At 42.8% G+C, this 24,151-nt stretch overlaps 2 protein-coding genes across 3 annotated transcripts; one reads left to right on the top strand and one right to left on the bottom strand.

The window, feature by feature from the left end:
• Positions 1-2,538: 2,538 nt before the first annotated feature.
• Positions 2,539-4,996, bottom strand: snrpb2 (small nuclear ribonucleoprotein polypeptide B2). Of its 2 annotated transcripts, none has more exons than XM_056409277.1 (6): positions 4,925-4,996; positions 4,595-4,767; positions 4,371-4,508; positions 3,220-3,258; positions 2,922-3,010; positions 2,539-2,844 (listed from the first exon to the last, which is right to left on the bottom strand). In XM_056409277.1, the coding sequence occupies exons 1-6, from the start codon at positions 4,986-4,988 to the stop codon at positions 2,685-2,687; spliced, it is 663 nt and encodes a 220-aa protein (XP_056265252.1). In that variant the 5' UTR covers positions 4,989-4,996; the 3' UTR covers positions 2,539-2,684. The 2 variants fall into 2 exon arrangements, with proteins under 2 accessions (XP_056265252.1, XP_056265251.1); XM_056409276.1 differs by having other exon boundaries at positions 4,359-4,508.
• A 2,474-nt stretch (positions 4,997-7,470) lies between these two features.
• kif16ba (kinesin family member 16Ba) lies at positions 7,471-23,997 on the top strand. Its single transcript, XM_056408929.1, is given in 24 exon segments — positions 7,471-7,836; positions 9,591-9,660; positions 9,767-9,880; positions 9,969-10,085; positions 11,223-11,320; positions 11,627-11,736; positions 11,876-12,018; positions 12,270-12,438; positions 12,529-12,660; positions 13,275-13,450; positions 13,626-13,691; positions 13,806-13,865; positions 14,800-14,919; positions 15,060-15,111; positions 15,726-15,863; positions 15,944-16,026; positions 16,103-16,191; positions 17,454-17,507; positions 17,932-19,147; positions 19,150-19,415; positions 19,621-19,723; positions 20,368-20,421; positions 20,713-20,760; positions 21,523-23,997. Coding segments are annotated over 24 exon segments (5,466 nt in total). The 5' UTR covers positions 7,471-7,789; the 3' UTR covers positions 23,464-23,997.
• Positions 23,998-24,151: the final 154 nt, after the last annotated feature.

Consider the following 24,151-nt stretch of genomic DNA (forward strand, 5'->3'; position numbering starts at 1 on the left):
ATTTTCATTATTTTTATTGTATATTATATCTCATTGTGACTTCACTTAATCATCAATCAGGATGCTTTTCTATTTTTTTATTATGATATATTATAATACAATTTATCTTTGTTTGAACTATTTGTTTAATTCCTCCAATTTATATTCCATGTGGCACATGCATGTTCAACCTTATTCAATATGTATTGCAGCATATACTAAATAATGAATATTGTTGGCTATATGGTTCATAATATATATATATATATATATATATATATATACACTCTTTTGATCATTAATTTATTGTTTCAGTCATTTTTCAAGTTAAATTTTCTGCTTTTCATAATTAAAGAGTTGCTGCTCTTTGTCACACATCGCCACACGTTTGATATTTTAAAGTTTCTGGCAAATTATAGAACATTGAGGACGTTATTGGACGCTCAAGAAACATTCTGACGGACATAATTTTGTTGCCCCTATTTTTACACAATTCAATAAATGCATCACTGATGAAGAAAATAACCGGCAGATTCACAGATAATGAAAATATCGATTGGTTAGCAGCTAATATATTGATATATGTTTATATATGAGATGTTTATTAAATCACATTCATACGTTGGAAATTGGAACTACATTTCTAATTTGAGAGACTCCTCATATAAAGACAATAAAACAGATATTCTCTTGTTAAAGGTGTATACAGTCTACAGCACCTGTCTCTCATTTAAAACGTGTTACTTCTCTGGGACCCGTTTCCAGTCCCCGGACCACACTTTGAACCACATCAGAGTGAACCAAATATTTCTGATGGACCCACGTGTTAAACTGTATAGAATTAAAGGATATTTTATATTAAACATTTGTGAGGAAAAAATAATAACATCGAGAACAAACAGAAAGTTTAACAGGCGAAAAAAGATATATATAAAAAGATATATATAAATATATATATATATGAAGGTCAGGTTTCAGTCCGTTAAACGTTCTCCAGCTGACACTGAACAGGATTCCTTAGTAATGAAAGTGAATCTCGTGTTTTCAGTCTTTAAATAAAGAGTCGCGTGTCTACAGACCTGAAGATGCTGCTGCGCGCGCTCCGATCCACGGAATGACGGCGGGACCGCGAGGCGCGTTCACGGGGGACCCAACACGCACGGCACGCGAGACGCGCGGCGAAAAACGCGCGCACACTTTAATTAATTATGAAAATATTTAATGGGAGTTTAAATATTTTCCTTTGCAAACGAATCATGAATAAACACGACCTATTAGTTTATTAATTATTCATTAACTACTTTATAGGGTTAATAATGTAGTTTTCCTAATTGCTGCCTAATAAGTGTAATGTATGAATAATATTGAGCTTTGAGACCATTAAATAAAAAGATGTTTATATTGTAATGTATTGACACACTAAGTGATCAGAAACAGACACCAGTATAAAGAAAAGCAACGCATTCTACCAGCTGTGCGCGTGCGCGTGTTTGATAGCCTGTGAGCAGATGAAGCCGCCATGTTTGTTTGAGTCGACCACCTTCAGTTCTGCTGAGTGACTTGAAACATGCATTCAATTCAATTCAATTCAGTTTATTTGTATAGCCCAATTTCACAAATTACAAATTTGTCTCGGAGTGCTTTACAATCTGTACAGAGACATCCCCCCCAAAAAAACAACCTCGAACCAGAAAACTCCCAAATAACCCTTCCAGGGGGAAGAAAAAGAAACCTGGAGGGAGGAACAGAGAGGATCCCTCTCTAGGATGGATGGACAGAATACAGAGATGTAACAGAGGACAGAGATAAGATTAAACAATTTTCAATGAATATGATTCAATGAATGTGATAGTAGTATATATCATTCAATAGGTATATTCCACGATCAGGCAGATGGCGGTGGGGAGGAGGTGGGGCGGGAGGGAGGATAGGACAGTGGCGCAGCATGAGCAGGAATGTCATGAGCGTCCATCCAGGCAGATGATCCATCATCAGGCAGATAGATTCTACATGCCATAGAGTCACGAAAACATGAAGGAGAAGGAAGAAAAAAAGGAGTTTCGGGGAGAAAAGAGAGTTAAAAAGTGTGATTGAGAGAGAAAAAAAGAGGAGTGCAGAGGAAAAAGTAAAAGATAACGGCCGTGCAATATATAACCTATAAGCAGCCATATAAGCTATAGCAGATATCAAAGGGGCAAACAGGGGCAAACCTGATAACTCAGTAAACTCTGTCAATGTCAAAGAGGAAGGTCTTGAAGCTTCCTTAAACCTGATTGACTGCTGGGACTGACTGAAGCTTGACCACCAGGGGGCGACTCCTCTGGTTGAGTACATTCAATATCAATTGCTTTCTTTATTTGACAGTCAGTTGTTGATATACAGACATATGGCTGGCGACTTTAATATATATATAGTTTTTATATATATATTATATATATTACACACCTATCTAAATATATAAACACATTTTCATTCGATATTAAAACGGACAATAAAGCCTAAATTTGATCCCGTTTTGTTCCTCAAATCCAGGAGAAAAACTCACATCTACGGCCTCCATCATGTAAAAGATTTTTATTTTACAAAACAAGATGTGGGCTGGCGATTACTCGCCTCGACGTCATGAAAAAAAGAAAAGCAGAAAAAAAAGCATTTACAAAAATCAAAAGCATCCGACGACAGAACGGGATCCCTCCGCTCAGGGACTACTTCTTGGCGTACGTGATCTTCATGGCGCAGGTGGCCGTGATCCTGAAGCCCTGCAGCGCGTCTTTAGCCACGCCCGCCTGCGTCTCGCCCTCAAACTCCACGAAGGAGATGTCGTGCTTCCCCGGGACGAGCCGCACCTCTTTGAAACCAGGAAACCTGAAGAGGATTTTAAAAGAAGCTCGATCAGGTGTTTATGAAAAAATAATATTAAAAGAAGTCGTGACGGGACTCACTGGTTGAACAGCATGGAGAGCATCATCTCGTTGGTCTCTTCAGGAAGGTTGTTGAGGAACAGGATGTAGTTTGGCGGGTTGTCCAGCACCTGAGGAGAAAGCAGAGAAGAAAACTTTCTTGAGCTATTTGTTTATTTAAAAAGGCAGTGTGGCGGATTTGGTGCCATCTAGTGGTGAGGTTTCAGATTGCATCCGACGGAACGCCCCTTCACCCTTTTCTGAGACGACAGTAACCGTAATCACTGCAACGCTACTGGCCCTTTAACTGTACAGAAATAAGCCCCGCCTCCGATCTCACCTGGACTGCGCCTGAGTTCACAGGTGCTTCTGCCGATCCCTGCAAACAGGAAACACAAATAACGACAGTTAACAACACGAAGACCAAAAACATGTTGATAAACTAAAATGTTAAAGCACATCCCAGAATACTTTGAATAATGGTTTAATGTTGAATTTTGAACACAAAGATGTATTATTTGATAAGTTATTTTTAACCCGTATAATTGATCTTGTGCACTATTTTATGTCTAAGATTATCTTTTATTTTTTAATTGGTGGAATTATTTTTTGAAAACATTTTAACGAAACAATTTGATCTCATTATTAAATTCAGTGACAACGACCGCGTCTGTCGGGAGTTGGACAACACACTTTTTTTGTGCCTGTAAGTTTCTTAAAATTGTACACTTTTATGACGCCGGTAAAACATTTTTCAAATAGTTTTAAAATATAAAACTAGAAGAAAAACAGATTAAATCCTGGGTTTCAAAAATGAAAGTTAAATAAAGTATTCACTGAAGGAGAAGAAAAAAAAAAATTCTAATAAAGTACAGAAGTCATTTTTAAAACAGCCTCAGTTATTCTCATCAGACATGATCATGAAGCAGCATCGGTGCACAGCTCCATCACCACACCATTTCCTGTTAGAGGCACAGAGTGAGTGTGTGTGTGTGTGTGTGTGTGTGTGTGTGTGTGTGCCCTGATGAAGGGCAGATTGACGGTTCTCTGGTGTTAACCAGGCGGCTCCGCGGAGCTACTTCCTCCTTCCTGCTTCTACTTACCGACATATTTACAATCACGCGCCAATAAAGATGAAAAATCATTAGAAAGAAAAAGGTTTTGGGAATATCTCTTCCAGCCGTTTCATAAACGTGTTGTTGGCGCCCTCTGGTGGTCAAACCACAGAATGCGATGGAGATGACGCAACAAAAAAAAGAGGACCTAAAACATTCTGTCCTCAGATGTGTAACCGCAGACAGATTCTTATCCAACGGGCCAATACATGATCATATTTCTCCAGGCGATGCATCAAAAGAAATTCATGGAATAAAAATCGTAGATCTTGCTTTGATAAATTATCCACAGTGTCGATTTGTAGACGAGGACCGTAATTAAGAGTTAAAAAGCTGTCGTGATCATTTAAAGTGTAAAACTCAACTCGCCGCTCACCGCCGGCGGTTTCTTCAGCAGGCTGGTCGCCACCGGCTCCAGAGCCTTCTTCTTCTTGTCCTTCTTCTTGTCCTTGTCGCTGTACGTGCCCTTCACCTTGGCGATGACCTCGGAGTCCGTCTTAGCGTACTGTATCCTCTGGGGAACGACAGAACACGGGTCAGTTGAAGCCCCGCCCCCCCAAAAAAGAAGCGCCCGTCACAGCCAGTCCGGAAGATTCCTACCATGGGCTTGTTGTAGAAGGGGAAGCCCTGGAGCTGCCGCAGGGCGTTGGTGGACGCGGCGAGCTCCTTGAAGACGACGAAGGCCTGGCCCCTCATCTTCATCGTCTTGGAGGCCACGATGTCGACGACCTGGCCGAACTGAGAGAAGAGCGCGTACAGCGAGCGCTTCATCTCTGAGAGGAAAACACAGGGAAGCAGAATGTCGTCGCCTGGAAACAAGAGTCTGCTTGACGTCTAGCTTCATCTCAACACAACGGGAGAGGAAAGGATTTGCTCATCTTAAAACGTACTCGTCAGGCCATAGAGAGAGAAGAAGAAGCACACACGTACCTTCTTTCTTTACTTTGTCATTTACATTGTTGATGTAAATGGTGTGGTTTGGTCGGATGTCCATGACGGCGTCTGACGGAAACAACCAGAGAGAAAGTTACCGTCTTCACTGGCTGAAAAAACTTCTTTTTTTTAGATTCACAACAGTTAAAATAAAAAAGTTTGGAACCAGACCGAATATAAATGTTTTCTTCTTTCCTTCAATTACTTTAAATCGAGATAAAACTGTATAAATGTTATATTTACATTTTTAAAATATAGTTTTGGATCTAAAAGAAGAATTAAATGATTAAAACCTCCATTTAGTTAGTTTTCTTTGTGAAAAGCGCAAGTGACCGTCAATCATTATTGAAACACAATCGTATTAAACGGCTCTAAATATTGAGTTAGTTTTTTTTGGGCCTCTGCATTCCTGTAACGCCAACTTAAAACTAACTTATATTTCTATAGTAGTGTTTAACGCGCCTGTTAATTCAAGCCTTTTGATTGGCTGCATTATTGTGAACTTGACCCCCAAACAGGAAGCTGTTGATATTTAAGATCTGCACACATTTCGATGTGAAGCTTCCTGAGTGATTTCTTCTTTTCTTGCTCAACTGTTGCTCTGAGGGACATTTATCTCTTTCAATTGAACCGTTGAACATTGTTTTGTTCCCTTCACACAAAATATAGATTACAAAAACCTAAAAGCATGCAAGACAATTTATAAATATATATATAGTAGTTCTTTTAGACATCTTACAGCTGTGCACTATTGTTTGATTAGTTAATTAAATATCATTCTATTATATATATTGTGCATTTTTATTATTTAAAATTGTTTTACGTGTATGTATAAATGCTAGTGTAAAAAAAAAAACAATTAATAAAATAATAAAGTATCCATCCATCTCAACTGTGAAACACTATTGAGGTATTAGAGTCCAGAGAGAGAAACAACCTAAAAAGTTATCGCACAAATAGATTCTGTCTGGAAATATCCCTCAAATATGAAGCCATCATTTCCCACCGGACGTGTTGTTTATGTTTTAATTGGGCTAAACACTCAGTTTAGGTACATATTAGCATACGTTAGCTCAACGTTCATTCACAATGAAGCCGGGCTGAACTGGAAAACTGCGCGTTTGTGTTTTTAAGGAGGTGAAATACAAATAACATATCATATACACAAACTCCGGAACGATATATATATTGTTCTGGGGAATCGGTGAAACTATAAACGGATTACATAAAGACAAAACTGTAATAAATATTAAACTCACCGCTCTCTCTCCACACTTCTCTTGTAGAACCGGAAACATGCAGCTGGCGCCGGAAACACTGGCTGCTGCTTTAAGCAGCGGTAACCTCTATCGCCCCCTGCAGGCCAGGATGAGGAACTGCAGCCCGCAATTCAGAGGATTACTCTGTATTAGTTGCTTTTAGGTTGGAGTAAGCCATCGTTAGTAGGAGACATAGAGTGTTGTGCATAGATTAAAACCAGTCTGATAATTGAAATGGACAAAAATAAAGAGAAAACAAGACAAAAATACTAGGAGAAGGAAACACAGCACATCTTGGCTCATGATATGTTCTATCTTGCCACAACCTGAGAGACAGTGAGTAACCAACATACACACAGCAGGAACATGCACTACACACACATGCATACACACAAACTAATCCTTTTATTGCGTGTCAAGAAACCAACTGCGTTTTCTTTTAACTCTTTTATTGTAGGTATTTACTCTGTTCTATTCCTATTATTACCTATACGGATTGTTAATGTTTTTGTTGTGGTTTAACGCTTTGGGCAATACTGTCTTTGCAACATTCATGCCAATAAAGCAAATTGAATTGAATTGTGTTTTAAAGCTCTATAGAAGGTTTGTTTTGGGTTAGCTTTATTGGAATTGCATCAGGAAATATCAGCTGATCACATGGACTGCAGCTCAAAAGCCCCTTACATCTGCCACTCAGTCGAGTGCAGGGGGCCCAAAGAGAAACAGACTAACTCAATATTTAGAGCCCAGTTGCGCCATTATGGTTCAATAATGATCGAGGGTCACTTACGCTTTTCTGGACCGAAAAACTTGTTCACTAATCAATTATTAGATTATGAGTTGCCTTAATTTACAGACGTATGAAAGTCAGTTTCTAAACAAAACAAACAAGATCCACTTATACATTTCTTAGAAAAAAGGCATCACCATGAAAAAAGACACTATAATCAGAATCAGACTCGATGAAAGGATAATGTATCCTTCTCCAAAAAAATCGATATCAATATATGCATCTCTCACATATATATATATATATTTATGTATATATATATATATATATAATATATATATATCCTTTTTCTTCAACCATATAGTGTGTTTTTTGTATTCTACGCTTTTTTCTTCTTCTCCGAATTAATTGATAATAAAATAATATAAATATGAAGAGGAATAACATATATATATATATGTATAATTCCTCTTCATATACTATCCCATCCCATCCGTAGTGTGTTGGCCCCTCCAGGCTTCCGTAGCGCTGTAATGTGTTCACCAGTTGATTCTTCTTCTGTTACTTCGCTTCTCTCTGTTTTCCCGTCACATGGAAGCTAACCCGGCTAACTCAAAAGTCACCATGGACGTGAGCCGGTCCACACCGGGGCGGAGACGCGGTGTCGCCGGACAACGATAACACCTGTTTGGACCCCCCCTCCAACCACCACCACCCCCTCTCTCGGTCCAGCCTGTCCGGTTATCGAGTGACGTCGTCGGTTATCTCTGAGACTTTTGCCCCTGTCTCCCGCCGCGGCTCCGTGCTAGCATAACAGCTAACTAGCCGGTTATAAAGCAACCGACGGACTCACCGACCGGACGGACATGCGCAATGGCGTCGGTTCGGGTCGCGGTTCGGGTCCGACCCATGAACAGAAGGTGAGTTTTTAATGTTGTTTATTATTTGTTGTGCTAACCGAGGCGACTGGCTCGTGCAGGTGGTGTTTAAATCACATGCAAGGACTCTAACTATATTTAAATACCATAAGTATGACATTATATTATATACAGAGAGAGTTAAGGTGTTAAGAGTTTATTATCTAAAGAAGAATGTTCTCAACACATGAAGGAAACACTTCAGTTCATCATAAACAATCAACACATGAGGTGTTACCTGTACAGGTTATTAACATATATAATCTTTAAAGATTCAAAAGTTAAATATTTACCTGACGACATGCAGCTGAAATATTCAAGTAAAGTACCTCAAAAGATTATTTTATTGTGAAGGTATAGTATAGCAGAGATCAGCTTTCAATGATATTTAATACCACCAAATTATAGGATTATTCTAAAACAACAAGTTGTTAAGCCTTTTGTCCCATTATGAAACAAGTTTTTATCTCCAAATGTTTATTATTATTTTAGGATACGAATGATTTTCGAATATGCTTAATTGTTTTTCCATAAATAAACTCATAGTTACGATAATAACATAATTACGATACGGTGGCTGATCCATCCCCGGTGTCTGAGGGAGATCCTGGCAAACGCAGCACTTTACTCAGCACTTTACTTTATTTCTCCCCTTTATATTTAGTATTTAGTTTTTTAGTATTGTGTTTTTTTGTTTTATATTTATTTTCATTGATGCTCTGATGTGCACCGCTGCTGTGATTTTTGAAATATCCCCACTGTGGGACAAATAAAGGAAATCTCATATCATAATGAATAGTACAAATGAATGGCATTAGTGCATTATTATCAAACAATTTAGTTAAATTGTTAGACAAATACAACATGGGATCATCTTCTATGGAAGTAAATTTCCGTCTATTTTGTGACCAAACCATCAATCAGTTAATTAGGAATCGATGGATGATAGAAAATTAAAGAAAGTAAACTCACATCTGGTTATAAGTTATATATGCCGTCGGTGCAGATTTTACTCTGTGAACTTCACAGACTTTTCAAACTAAGAGCGTGAGAAGCGTTCCTGTTCCAGCTTTGAAGCGGACATGAAGGGCGGAGGATTCACTGACTGAGCAAACATGTCGCCCTGCGTGTTAAGAGGGATCCAAACAGAAGAGTTCAGACTGTTGGAATATTTCATGTGCTAGTTGGGAGGAGTTTCCTGTTTACATATTTATTTGTTAGATATATATATTTATTTATTTATCTTTATATATTTATTTATTTATCTTGATATATTTATTTATTTATCTTTATATATTTATCAAAATATATATATATATGTGTGTGTATATGAATATAAATGCGTGTGTAAATATCCATGTGTGTATATATATATATGTATAAATATATATATTTATACACATATGTATAAATATATATATGTGTATATATTTATTTATATGTATAAATAATAAATATATTTATATATATATATATATGTATAAATATATATATTTATATATGCACAATATATGTGTGTATATATATATATATTTAGTGTGAGTTTGTGTAAAATAAATTATAGGACATCTACAGTTTAATGTAGTTTTTAATATTGTATATATTTCACCCGTGATGCAGCATGAATATCTGGTCATATTGGACAGTTTGTCTGAAGCTGTTGAAACACAAAAGATATTCTTTATTGACCAAGTATGTGTACACATACAATTTAGATGAAAGGGGAACACGGGGTAAACATTATTGATCTCTTACAGGGAGAAGGACTTGACCGCAAAATGCATCATCAAGATGGATGCCACCAAAACCTCCATCACCAACCTGAAGGTACTTTATTATTCCCCCGTGAGAAGAAAACTCTGTTCACGCAGGATGTGATTCAGGTTCAATAAGATCCTTAACACCTGTTTACTCAATGTTGTGTTCTCCAAAGATCCCCGACGGCATCGGAGCAGATTCCACGCGCGATCGCACCAAAACGTTCACGTACGACTTCTCCTACGACTCCACGGACTGCAAGAGCTCCTCCTTCGTCTCCCAGGAGAAGGTGAACGGTGCTTTTCTGAAGACGGGACGGTCGTTCACGGTCGTGTTTATGATTTTAAGATCTTCATTTCTCTTTTTCCGTTTGGCAGGTTTTCAAAGACCTGGGCTCCGACGTGCTGCGGGCGGCGTTCGAGGGCTACAACGCCTGCGTCTTCGCCTACGGTCAGACCGGCTCGGGGAAGTCCTACACCATGATGGGAAATCCAGTGAGACAAAACACCACTAAGTGGACTGTGTTCAACACTTATCCAGAAAGACTCTTCACAGAGAGATCAGAGTCTCAGTTATTGATCCGTCTGCTCGGCTGCAGGAGAGTCGTCACTGAAGGCTCCAGTTGGCTTTATGTGACCTGTTGGGGTTTAATCTGTTAAATAGATTAAATTTAATATGATATATATATACACTACCATTCAAAAGTTTGGGATCACTTAGAAATGACTTTATTTTTCAAAGAAAAGCACTGTTTTTTCAATAAAGATAACATTAAATTAATCAGAAATACCCTCTCTACATTGTTAATGTGGTAAATGACTATTCTAGGTGGAAACGTCTGGTTTCTAATGAAATATCTCCATAGGTGTATAGAGGCCCATTTACAGCAACTATCACTCCAGTGTTCTAATGGTACATTGTGTTTGCTAATCGCCTAAGAAGACTAATGTCTGATTAGAAAACCCGTGCAATTATGTTAGCACAGCTGAAAACAGTTATGCTGGTGATATAAGCTATACAACTGGCCTTCCTTTGAGCTTGAAGTTTGTAGAACAAAATTAATATTTCAAATATTAATCATTATTTCTAACCTTGTCAATGTCTTGACTATATTTTATATTAATTTGATAAATAAAAGTGTGATTTTTCATGGAAGACACAAAATTGTCTGGGTGATCCCAAACTTTTGAACGGTAGTGTACATATATTTTGATATTTATTTATATACACATATATGTGTATATATTTTATTTAAATTTCTATATATATTTATTTATGTTTTTATATATATATATGTCTTTTTATTTAAATATATGTATTTATATATATGTGTGTATGTATTATGTAATATATATATACACGCTTGAGGGGTCAAAGGTCAAGTCTGTCCTCCTTGAGACGGACTCACCGCCGCCTCACTGTCGATGATTAAACCTCTAAGATAACTTTGGAATGCAGAGAGCAAATACTCCAGGGGGGGGGGGGGACATGACGGAGAATATACAAACGCATGTGTGAAATAACTACTGAAACCACTGAGCTCCATGGATGGATGTCTTTCCCTATTAATGGAGAGGCGTGAAAAATATGAAGAAAAAAAAAAGATTCTTTAATTTGTTGTTGTTGTTTAGGGGGACGCAGGTCTGATCCCGAGGTTCTGTGAAGGCTTGTTCAGTCGTATCGCCGCGGCAACTCGGTGGGACGAAGCTTCGTTTCGCACGGAAGTCAGGTGACCCGGACCGGCTTACTTATAATTTGTTAAATGTATAATTTGTTAAATGTTAAATTGTTTAATAAAAAATAATTCAATTTATATTATTTCTATTGTTATTATTATTTTTTATTACTTATTTTGACATTTTTAAATGTATTTATTTACATTTTTACATTTATTTATATATATATTTTTAAAATTAATATTAAAAAAATACTAATAATTTAAACAAATAAAAAATCCCGCCCGTTCCATGCCGACGGTCCATCTCAGTCCATCGTCTGAGGACAAAACAAACTGAGTGGTGTCTTCTGCCTCCAGCTACCTGGAGATCTACAACGAGCGGGTCAGAGACCTGCTGAGGAGGAAGTCCTCCCAGACCTACAACCTGCGGGTCCGGGAGCACCCCAAGGACGGGCCGTACGTGGAGGGTGAGGCTTCCTGTTGTCACGTCTCCGATCAAAAAGGTCTCTTCCAGTCTTGTAGTTTTAGTTGGACATTAACCCGGTCTGCATGTTTCCTCTCTCTCTCTCTCTCTCTCTCCCCCCCCCCCCACCATGCTTGTCCTAGATCTGTCCAAACACCTGGTGCAGAACTACAGCGACGTGGAGGAGCTGATGGAGGCCGGGAACATCAACCGCACCACGGCCAGCACCGACATGAACGACGTCAGCAGCCGCTCGCACGCCATCTTCACCATCAACTTCACGCAGGTCGGGAACGACTACAGACCGTCTCTCTCTATTTCTCCGTCTCTCTCTCTCACTCCCTCTCTTTCTCTATGTCCCTCTGTATCTCTCTTTCTCCCCCTCCCTCTCTCTATTTATCTCTCTCTCTCCCGCCTTCTGTCTCTCTCCCACCTTCTGTATCTCTCTGTCTCCCTCTCCTCTCTCCCTCCCTCCCTTTCTCTGCCTCTCTCTCTCGCTCCCCTCACTCCCTCTCTCTCTCTCTCGCCCCCCCCCAGGCTAAGTTTGATGCCGAGATGCCCAGTGAGACGGTCAGTAAGATCCACCTGGTCGATCTGGCCGGCAGCGAGCGAGCCGACGCCACCGGAGCGACCGGCGTGCGCCTGAAGGAAGGCGGGAACATCAACAAGTCGCTGGTTACCCTCGGCAACGTCATCTCTGCTCTCGGTCGGAACCTAAACAACCTGTTTTTTCGTCTGACGTTTGTTTCCCTCCCATCCTCCCCTCTGACGCTCCCCTTCGCTCCTCCGCCTGCAGCCGACATGACGCAGGACGGCGTGAACACCAACCTGAGGAGGAAGGCGGTGTTCGTGCCCTACAGAGACTCCGTGCTCACCTGGCTGCTGAAGGACAGCCTGGGGGGAAACTCCAAGACCATCATGGTCGCCAGTGAGGCGCTGCACCCGTCACAGGAGCACAAGCAACACCGCTCACACATTGAACATGTTTAAGATATTAAACACGTTTATTTAACATTTATTTAACACAAACTAATTCATTCAACACATTTAACACATTTATTTAACACATTTATTAAACATGTTTAACACATTTATTTAATATATTTATTTAACACATTTATTAAACGTGTTTAACACATTTAATATATTTATTTAGCATGTTCAACACATTTATTTAACATGTTTATTTAACACATTTATTAAACATGTTTAACACATTTATTTAAATCATTTAATATATGTATTTAACACATTTATTTAATATATTTATTTAACACATTTATTAAACATGTTTAACACATTTTATTAACACATTTATTAAACATGTTTAACACATTTAATATATTTATTTAACACATTTATTTAACATGTTTATCACATTTTATATATTTATGTTAAATACTTCGATGCTTTTATTTGATTATTCCACTTTATCTGGTATACGCATATTTTTTAGGGTGTTGCTCATATGTGTAGATCCCTCCCCCCCCACCCCCTACTCGGCCTGTATTGATTAGTTAATATGCCCCCCCCCCCCCCCAGCCGTCTCCCCCGCCGACGTGAACTACGGCGAGACGCTCAGCACCCTGCGCTACGCCAACCGAGCCAAGAACATCATCAACAAGCCGACCATCAACGAGGACGGCAACGTGCGGCTCATCCGCGAGCTGCGGGACGAGATCGTCCGCCTGAGGGCTCTGCTGATCCAGGGCAACCAGGTGAGCGCCGGGGGAGGTCTCACTCTGACGCTTTCTCGGTGTCGGCTTTAAAAAAATTAATATATGTTTTTTATGTAGGGACCTGGAAAAAGTGTATTCCTGATCCTCGTTATATTGGAAATGTCACCAATGCAACCCGGTCACAGTGTTTCTGACTCTCTTCTTTGTGCGTCAGATCGCTCTCCTGGACTCGCCCACGGCTCTGAGCATGGAGGAGAAGCTGCACCAGAACGAAGCCAGAGTGAGTTCAACGACGCCGGTTCAGGAGCGCCAAGTCCAGACAAACCGGACGTTCTTAGTCTCTTCCTCACGAGTCCATCTCCTCCGTTTCTTTGTGTGTGTGTGTGTGTTTCAGGTCCTGGAGCTGACGAAGGAGTGGACCAACAAGTGGAACGAGACGCAGAACATTCTCAAGGTTTGTTCATCGTTTATGTTTTGTTTTTTGTTCTTATTTTTTGTTTGTTAATTCCACTGAACAAAAAGGAAAAAACATTGAAAATGGCAAAAAGAGGAGAAGTAAAGAAGAAAGTGTAAGTAGAACATGTATAGTAAATTAATCGGGAGTTTCACATTATCTGGATTATTTAGCTTTTTTATTTTATATTAATTTCTCTTGCTAATAATGTTTTTTTCTTTTTTCTTTGTGAAAAGTTTGATTGTTTTTGTGAATTTATAGCTGCAGTTTAATGTTGGCGGAGACGTATTCTATTGTTTAGCTGTAAAAAAAGAGGGATTTTGGGACCCGGCAGCCGTGTTTAACCCTTGTGTTGCCTTCGGGTCATTTTGACCCGAATCAATATTACACCCTCCCCCCGCCTTTGGGTCATTTTGACCCGATTCAATGTTTCACCCTCCTGTTACCTTTATATTTACTAACATATTTTACCCTTTGGGTTCAATTTGATGCCAGCAATTAAAACCTCCAGAAAATTATTCGAATTAATATTGTTTTCCAAGTTTAAGTGTGAGGCACTTTATGTTTGTTTGTTGACTACCGAAAGAACACCGACATTAAACATTGAATAGGGTCAAATTAATCCTAAGGCGGGGGGAGGGTGTAATATTGATTCGGGTCAAAATGACCCGAAGGCAACACAAGGGTTAAGTCAATCGAGACAAACATTCAAATATATTTTAAATCTTTTGTGGAACAGAATCTTGTTGAAATATTAAAAAGTTATTTATCATTAAAAGTTTCCAACTGCAGCTTTAATGTAAATTTAAATCTAACTCAATGTTTTGTGTCAATGAAATTGAATTTATATTCTTTAGTAAATATTCTGCCTCATTTTTAACCAGATATATTTAAAATATGTCCTTTTTTTAATGTTCTACTTCTCATGACGCAGGAGGAGACTCTGGCTCTGAGGAAAGAGGGGATCGGCGTCGTGTTGGACTCCGAGCTGCCTCACCTCATCGGCATCGACGACGACCTCCTCAGCACCGGCATCATCCTGTACCACCTAAAGGTCAGAGGTCAACCTCAGAGGCTTTCATCCGGATGGTTATTCTAGTCTTCAGCTTCTTCGGCGTTTAAAGTCTTGTAAATTAATTTATCTGAGCTGAATGAAGCGTCCTTTACATTCTAAACTTCTCCCTCCACCTTCAGGAGGGCCGGACGTACGTGGGCCGAGAGGACGCGTCCACACAGCACGACATCAGTGAGTTCGTCATGAGAGCTTTTGACAAATAAAGAGTTTGTAAAAAAGTTGACGAATGTTTTTATTTGATTTTTAACCTCTGCTGGAGAAACTTTAATGAAACTAACTTCTGAAAAGATTGTTCATGACGCAGTTAGATCGTCAGCTGATCAGGTGTGTGTCAAGACATATAACTCTGATTTTAGATTTGAGTGAGAGAACTGTAAGTTAGTTAATATTCAATGTTTTATTATTATGACCATACAACCGGATTTCAATCTGCAATGAAAGAAAAGTTACTAAATAAATATATAATATATATATATTGTGTGTATGTATATATATATAATATTCTATATAATACATATATATATATATTATATATTATATGTAATATATATAATATTATATATAATATATATATTATATTTGTATATTATATCATTTCTTATTATTATTTTATATATATATATATATAATGTGTATTTATAATATGATTTAATTATATTTTATATATATATATTGTATATTATATAATTTATTATTATTATTTTATATACATATATATGTATATATATTTTGTAATATATTTATATTAAATATAATATATTTGGTGTGTGTTTTCTCCCCTCTAGTCCTGCACGGTCTGGACCTGGAGAGTGAACACTGCGTGTTTGAGAACCAGAACGGTAAAGTGACCCTGGTGCCGCTCGGCGGGGCTCAGTGCTCCGTGAACGGGGTTCAGCTGAGGGAGTCGTCGCAGCTCAACCAAGGTGAGGGGTCGTCTGAGGGGCGGGGGGGCGGGGCGGGGGGGTCTGGGCCAGTCTTCAGTGTGTCGCGTGCTCTCGTCCAGGTGCCGTCATCCTGCTCGGCAGGACCAACATGTTTCGGTTCAACCATCCGAAGGAGGCGGCCAAGCTGAGGGAGAAGCGGAAGGTGAGGCTCTGGACCATCAGCCTCATTAAGAGACTCGAGGGAGGGAGGGTAACATCGTTGACCTTTGACTTTTCAGAGTGGCCTGCTCTCTACATTCAGCCTCTCCATGACGGATCTGTCCAAGTCCTGTGATAGCCTGTCCACCGTGATGCTCTACAACCCCGGGTGAGTGTCATGACCTTACCAACGCCATCACAGCCGCATGCGGTTATTGGCTCAGACCCCCTGCAGTGCATCTACCCCCCCCCCCCCCCCTACCTGCATTCATACAGAACCAGTTAAATACCACAGGAGAGATTTAATGAGAGTTTGAATTGCTGATGATTGTATTGACTCTCTTCATGCTCCCTAAAGGAAACATTGAAGTGTTCTACACAGGATGATGAGGATGAGGAGGAGGAGGAAGATGTGTTGTTTCCTCTGATTGTTCCACATGTTCATGAACTCGAGTCTTTTTGTTCTCGTTGTGATCTGTTTCACTTTTTAATGTAAATTAAGTGATTCTTAACACATGTAAAAAGACACGCACACACACACACACACACACACACACACATATATATATATATATAGAAATACAGAGACACACACATATATACAAAGACACACACACACACACATATATACAAAGACACACACACACACATACATATATATAAATACAGAGACACACACACATATATACAAAGACACACACACACACATATAGAGAGACACACACTCACACATACACACACACATATATACAGAGACAGATACACACACACACACATAGATAAATACAAAGACACGCATGCACACACACACATATATAAAGACACACACACATATATAGAGAGACACACATTCACACATACACACACACATATATATATACACACACACACACACATATATACAGAGACACATACACACACACACATAGATAAATACAAAGACACGCATGCACACACACACACACACATATATAAAGACACACACACACACTCGCGTGTTGGTTTGCTGTCCTGGAGGCAGTGTGTGTGTGTGTGTGTGTGGGTCATTAACTGGTCCACCTGTCCTGTTGACAGTCTCCTCACTGAGAAGGGCCCCGTCTTCCTCAGGTAGACTCAGCCCTCCACTTCCTGTCTCTGCTTGACCCAAACACACCTGTTGACTCTCCACCTGAACCCTCATCGTGTTTGTTTTGCACGCCATCTTCGCTGCTTCTGTCTCCTCGTTGGCGTCGCCGCTTTATTATTATTTGTTTTAACCGTCACCCGGCACTTCATTCACAGTCTGACTGCTGCGTTCACTGACTGCACTTCACTAGTTGTGCTGTTCAATGTGTGTGTTTGTGTGTTTGTGTGTGTGTGTGTGTGTTCTAGTTTCAAAAATAATTCATAAGAGTAAAATGCAAACGGTGAAGAAGGTTTTTGTTTTCTCAGGCTGGAGTTTGAGAGACAGCAGAGAGAAGAGCTGGAAAAACTGGAGCTGAAACGGTGAGAGAGAGAGAGAGAGAGAGTCAGAGAGAGTCAGAGAGAGAGAGAGAGTGAGAGAGAGTGAGAGAGAGAGAGTGAGAGAGAGAGAGTCAGATAGAGAGAGAGTGAGAGAGAGAGAGTCAGAGAGAGTTAGTGAGTCAGAGAGAGAGAGAGTTAAAGAGTCGTATCTGTTTTATTTCATCACGCCTTCATTAAGTCTTTTAATCAAATCTGAATCTAATTTGATTTTCTCCAGTTTAAAGATATAAATAACTTTTAAAACCCAGAACATTATATTCATTCTATCACTTTTTGTCCAGATAGAGAAAATAAATGTTGAGTATTTAAACGTTTTAAAGAATTCACGATTCAGAAATATCAACAAAAAAAGATCTAAAAGTGACATTCTGTGTAAACACATGACACGTTGTTGTTGTTGTTGTAGGCGGCTGATCAACGAGATGGAGGAAAAGCACCAGAGTGAGAAGGCCGAGCTGGAGCGCCTCCAGCTGGAGGTGGAGAGTCAGCGCAAGGAGTCCGAGGAGGTGCAGCAGCGGATCCTCCACCAGGAGGAGAGCCTCCGGCGGCGCAGCCAGGACATCGAGAGCCGCCTGAGGGACTTCCTGGCCGAGAAGGAGCGCTTCGAGGAGGAGAGGCGCTCGGAGGTCCACGTGGGGAAACCTCTGCAGGAGGAGGAGGAAGAGGAGGAGGAGGAAGCGGAGCAGCGGCGGCAGCAGGAGGCCGCCGAGCAGACGGAGATCTACCGCGAGCTGGAGAGGCTGAAGAGGGAGCGCGAGGAGCAGAAGGTCCGCCTGGAGGCGGAGCGGCGGCGGCTGGAGGAGCAGGAGCAGGAGCAGCTGAGCCTGGTGGGGCGGCTGGAGGAGCAGCTGAGGGAGAAACGCGAGGCCGCCGCCTCCCTGCTGACCCGGGAGGACGCCGGGCGCCTGGAGGAGGAGCGCCGCGCCCTGGCGGAGATCCGAGAGGCGCTCCTCCGCGCCAAAGAGGCCGCCGAGCGGCCGGATGTGGAGGACGCCGGCGAGGAGGCGCGGGCCGCCCAGGCGCGCTACATGGACTTCAAGGAGGCGCAGGTGAAGGAGCTGGGCCAGCTGGAGGAGGGGCTCCGGCAGCAGAGGGGGCGCCTGGAGAAGGAGGTCGCCGGCGAGCGCGGCGCCCTGCTGCGCCTCACCCGCGGCCTCAAGGAGCGCCGGCAGCGGCTGAAGGAGGCGCAGGACCGGGGGGCGCAGGACGCCACGGCCGCGTGCCAGGAGGAGCAGCTGGTCAAACAGGCGGAGCAGCGCCTGCAGTTCAAGGAGCGCCAGCTGGCCGGCGTGGCCGGCGGGCTCCTCCCCGCGCTCGCCGAGGAGAAGCAGCGCGCGGAGGAGGTGCTGGAGCGCGGCGGCGGGCGCCCGCCGGGCCTCGACAACACGCTGTTCCAGGTGGAGAAGGAGCTGGAGGACAAGGAGGAGAAGCTGCACCTCCACTGGCACGGCGCCCAGCAGCTGCAGCAGCTGCAGGAGACGTACGAGTTCACGGCCAACGTGGCGCGGCAGGAGGAGAAGGTGAGGCGCAAGGAGACGGAGATCCTGGAGGCCCAGGAGAAGCAGCAGCGCGAGGCCATGGAGCAGGCGGTGGCGCGGCTGGAGAGGAGGCGCGCGGCGCTGAGGAGCAGCGGCGAGGAGCGGAGGAGCGGGAGCTCGCTCGCCAAGGACCCGAGGGCGGGCTGCCGGTCGGCGCCTCTCGTAGTTATTCAAACTTTGATCCTCCTCAAGATGGCGAGGAGAGGTGTTTAAATCTTTCTCTCTCTAGAGTCGAGCAGGAGATCCAGAAGCTGAGGAGGAGGCTCAGCGGAGGAGGAGGAGGAGGAGGAGGCGACAACAGGACGCGAGGCGTCGGCCAAGAGGAGGAGAAGACGCCGCTGTCGGACGACCGGTACGCCTCCGTGACTCCTCCCATGCATCGTGACTCCTCCCATGTATCGTGACTCCTCCCACTCATCGTGACTCCTCTCACACATTGTGACTCCTCCCACGCATTGTGACTCCTCTCACACATCGCGACTCCTCCCACGCATCGTGACTCCTCCCACACTTGAAGTCGCCGCTCCTTGTTTACGTTGTTGTTGTTGTGATCGTAGGATCAACGCGTACATCGAGGAGGAGGTGCAGCGGAGGCTGCGTCAGATTAATCTCCTCAACGGCGGCAACTCAGATCTCTCTCTGTCCTGTGACTCGCTGCAGGTGAGAACACCTTCCTCTCATGACATCACTCCATCACTCTGTTACTCCATCACTCCATCACTGCGTCACTCTGTCACTTATATGTGAGGTTTTATTAACTACTCAGGTTCCCGACCAGCTGACTCCTCTCAGACTTTCACTCTGAAGGACTCTTTTATTTATTTCTATATATATATATTTATACACTTATTTTACGCAAACGTACGTGGACGTGTGTCTTTGAATTTACAAAAACACACACATACACATATATAAATACACACACACACAAAACCCTTTTTCTGGGTACTCGGGTGCGAGACGTTGCTCTTAGTCTCTGTTTATAAGTCATTGTGAATAAAATATAAACATCAAAGACCAAAGTGTCAACATGCATTAGCAGCTTTACTATTAAATTCCATCAGGTGGAAAAAAATTCTCTAAATTCTCCAGTAAAAGTTGTGAGTGTCTATCAAAACAAAGGAATGTCGGGTTCTCTCTTCCGGTGAAGGACCCGGACCTTTTCACTTCAACTCATCCCTCCTTTAAAGCTCCGGTCTTATTAATTATTAATTATTATCCAGACATAAATCAGTATTTAGAGGGAATGAAGTCGTCCGGTGCCGGCTGCCAGTCGACTGATGTTTAGCTCTTTGACCCCGCAGGAGGAGGAGGAGGAGGAAGCTTGTGACTGTAGCTCTGTTAGATTACCGGACCAGGTGAGACCAGGACCCCCGTTCTCTGTAATCTGCATGAGTCCCCGACGCGCCGGCGGTTAACCCCTTCACACTTCTATCACCCCGTTTGGCTCGTGGCTCTTTCAACGGGGTTCTTCTCCGCCTGGTTTATTATCCTGGTTATTTTTTTCCCCTTCTCTCCTATCATGAAGTATAATTTATAACTTTGGGTTTATTAATTTAACAAAATGCTTGATATATTGCAGATTAATTAAGGATTAATGTTGTATATTAATGATACTGAGAGTTGATGTGAAGCTTCTTTGTTTTCAGGATGATGAAAAGCTACAAATCATTAATCCAAGGAGGCTTAAATATGAGGTAAAACCAGAATCTTTGATTTGGGGATTATTATAATTCAATAATCAATCAGCAAAAATCTGTAATCCTGCTATATCATCTTTGTACAATGGCAGATGTTCTCTATCTTTGCCTGTTCATATGCATGGTAACAATTACACAAGAAAAACCTCAACATAATTCCTCATATAATTATACAAATTGAAAAGAAACAATGAGTGAGTTTCCCTTTTTATATTTGGTAAATTTACCAAATACAGGATGCATTTTCTAATCAATTATTTGTGGCTCATGAGCTCATTCTCCTCTTTACGGTAGAAATTAGATTTAACAGACAAGAAAACACCTTGAAATGATTGAAAATGTAATTTCAGCTCATAGTCCTACTTTGCAAACAGATTTACCTTTTTTTTATTAGTCAAGGTCCAAGATGGTGGAGTTTGAGCCAGAAACCCCCAAAAACGAAATAATATAAGAGATCTGTAAACGCATCCATCTAGTGACAGCATGATATCATCAAAAGTATTATTTGCAAATACTACTTTGCCCACATTTTGATTAGAATTTAAAGTATTTCAAAATATTTAAGTTATTTTTGTCCACTCGTCGTAATTTGCATGTCAAACCTCTTCACACTGTTAATTTTGAATCACTTGAAGCCGGCCTGTGCACCTGGTGATGGCGGAGCTCTGATTCTCAATGGGTGGATCATGGACCTCGGTGTTATTCGAAGAGCCTTCACATCGACCATGTAGTCACGGACTCACCCCCTTGTGCACACAGAGGGCCTGCGGGTTGCGGTCTAGCTTGCCGCCGCCTGCCCCGATCCTCGAGGCAAAATCTGCTCTTCGCATCCAGGAAAACATGTCGGAAAAACCAGATTACAACCTGTTAAAGATTCACGGAGAAGAAAAAGTAGAATACGCAGCTAAAGTTTTGAGTGAAAAAGAGGAAGTGCCTTACAAAGAGGGTGGACAAAACGATGGGCGGCCTAGAGGAGCGAGTATCCCTCCGGGAGAGGTGGGCAGAGACGTTTGCGAACTTGAACACGAGATGTGTGGCACCTCTGGAAACCCCGACGCCAACGGGAATGATGAAAACGAGAATATCGCCCGTGAAAGAAGAACCGATTCTGCCTGCTGTGCTCCTGATGATGAAGATAAACAGGTTGAAGGTGCAGCAGGCAAACAGCAAACATGTGACCCAGAGACGGAAAAAGACGCAGAACTTTCCAATGATCACCCGTCAAAGCTGCAGAACTTTGCCAATGGTTGGTTCAATTTCAACCGGGAGTCGAAGGAATCCGTTAACGGTCCGATGAAACGAGAGAAAGACACCGAAACGGATCAATCGGCGGCCAACAGAAGTTTTTCTTTGGGGTATTTCACTGGAAAGCTGTACGACGCGTGCAAAGACGCTGGCCGGAAGCTGCAGGGCACTCGGGACATCATTCAGAACGTCGGCGTGGGCGATGCGAAGGTTGTGCTCTCTCAGTACGTGGCCATGATGTCCCAGGAGCTGCCGCTGATCCATCAGACGCGGCTTCAACCGGAGCCAGAACCTCGCAACCTCGCGGGAGACGAGGTCGCGTTGGGCGACCCCTCAAAAGATTCCGCCCTTCGTCTTCCTCAGAACTGGGCGGCGTCTTCGATCCCGGGCGTCGCCGGATGCCCCGAAGGATCGGTGTCGTCTCTCAGAGGCGCTTGTCCCGAAGTGTTCCGTCAGACGCTGGTCCGGTTCCCGCCGGCCTTGTCTCGGCTGCAGTCCCTTTCGTCCGGGGAGTTGCTGGAAAAGTTGGAATCTCTGAGCCCTGGAGCCAAAGCCAACGAGCCGGCGAGCGTCTTCTGGCTCCAGACTGCCGGCGTTAAGCGGCCGATCCCAAATCCCGGGTGCCTGCTGTTGTCGGGGAAGGACATCGTCGTGCTGTCAAGTGGAACCGATTCGGGTGACACCGTAGAGATTCGGCACTGCGTTGATCTCCTGGAAATCAAGACGGTCCAGATTGGCTTGGCGGGGCAGCACGTCCGCCTCCTCGGCAGCAGCGGAGAACCCGTCCTGGTGGTTTTTACCCACAGCAAGGAGCTCACTCAGGAGTTCTGCTCGGCGTTACTGAAGCTTCTTTCTCCCGAGAGGCTCCCCGAGGGGCCCGGAGATCACCCGCTGCTCTCCGGGGACCTGGCGGCGCTCTCTCTGGATTGGACGTCGAGCGTTCCCGACATCGTGCTGGACGGCGGCCTCGTCGTCGGCTGCCGATTCAAGCGGGTCCTCGCGGACCTGCTCTACATCGTCCACGGCAACATGGAGGGTCCCGGCAGCCCGTCTCTGGCACACGTGCGTCCTCTGCTCTACGCCAGCGTCGAGGTCGAGACCTCCGGCGGCGCCGTCTCCCAGTTCCTCCTGACGGACACTCACGTGGCTCTTCTCCGGGAGGACGCCGTCTTCCACCCGGCGCCGCGGGGCTCCAGCCTGGTGCCCGTCCGGCCCCAGTTTCTGGGACTGGAACTCCGCCGGCGCTCGGACATCGGATGCCTGGTCGCGAGGACGGCCGGCAACTGCTTCGTGGTCGAGATCACGTTCGCAACCCGCCGACCGACGAGGGAGTCCGGGCGACGCTCGGCCGACGTGTCCTCCGTCTCCGATCGCGGTCGTCGGAGCGATTCCTGGAACTTGACTTTTGGTTGTACCTCCGAAGCCGTGATCGCGATCAACCACCTGTCTACCTGAGTCACTCAGCGAGAGGCCGGTTGACCTGGGCTCAACCAAAAATACAAGATACTTACCTGAGAGGAAGAATGAAAGAAAGAGAGAAGTAATTTTAAACTATATTTATATATATGTGTATGATCACATCTCATTTGTTTTAGGGTGTTTGCCGTTTCATGAAAATAAGTTTGAGGTCGTGTCTTAAAAGGCGATTCATCTTCCTACCAAAGGCAAATTCACACATCTGCGTAGTTTGAATGTCGTCATAATAAATGAATGATCAACTTTTTCTATGTATTTCTAAAAGTTGAAGCGCTTGCTGACTGATTTGGTTTAAAGGGGGAATGATGATGTCACTGATTTGCCGTTTGATCAAAACGAGCTTCCATTTTGATTGAATGTTTTGAAGAAAATGAAAGGATGTCATGTGGAGTGATTGCAGAAAACATACGATTTATATGTATTAAAGTAATGTTGAATGTGTCTTAAAATGTAAGAACATGTTAATTATGTTGACGAGATAATAAAGATTTAATTTTCTATGATTCATAGTGACTGGTTGTCGTTGCCAATCTTTGTTTATCATTCTCAAATCAAGTTGAATGAAAATCGTTGTAACTTTTTTTCCGAGTCAACCCTTTACTCTCCGCCATCTTTCTTCTTCTCTTTCTCTTCTCCTCCTCTTCCTCTCCCTCCGGTGACTTCCTCT

Source organism: Pseudoliparis swirei, chromosome 24 (assembly GCF_029220125.1).
Source record: "Pseudoliparis swirei isolate HS2019 ecotype Mariana Trench chromosome 24, NWPU_hadal_v1, whole genome shotgun sequence".
Lineage (NCBI taxonomy): Eukaryota > Metazoa > Chordata > Actinopteri > Perciformes > Liparidae > Pseudoliparis > Pseudoliparis swirei.

Coding starts and splice junctions, on each gene's coding strand:
- snrpb2 (XM_056409276.1), bottom strand. CDS start 4,988: ATGGACATCCGACCAAACCACACCATTTACATCAACAATGTAAATGAC. Junction 4,768..4,924: donor TGACAAAGTAAAGAAAGAAG/GTACGTGTGTGC, acceptor TTTTCCTCTCAG/AGATGAAGCGCTCGCTGTAC. Junction 3,259..4,358: donor CGCCGGCGGTGAGCGGCGAG/TTGAGTTTTACA, acceptor TCCTGTTTGCAG/GGATCGGCAGAAGCACCTGT.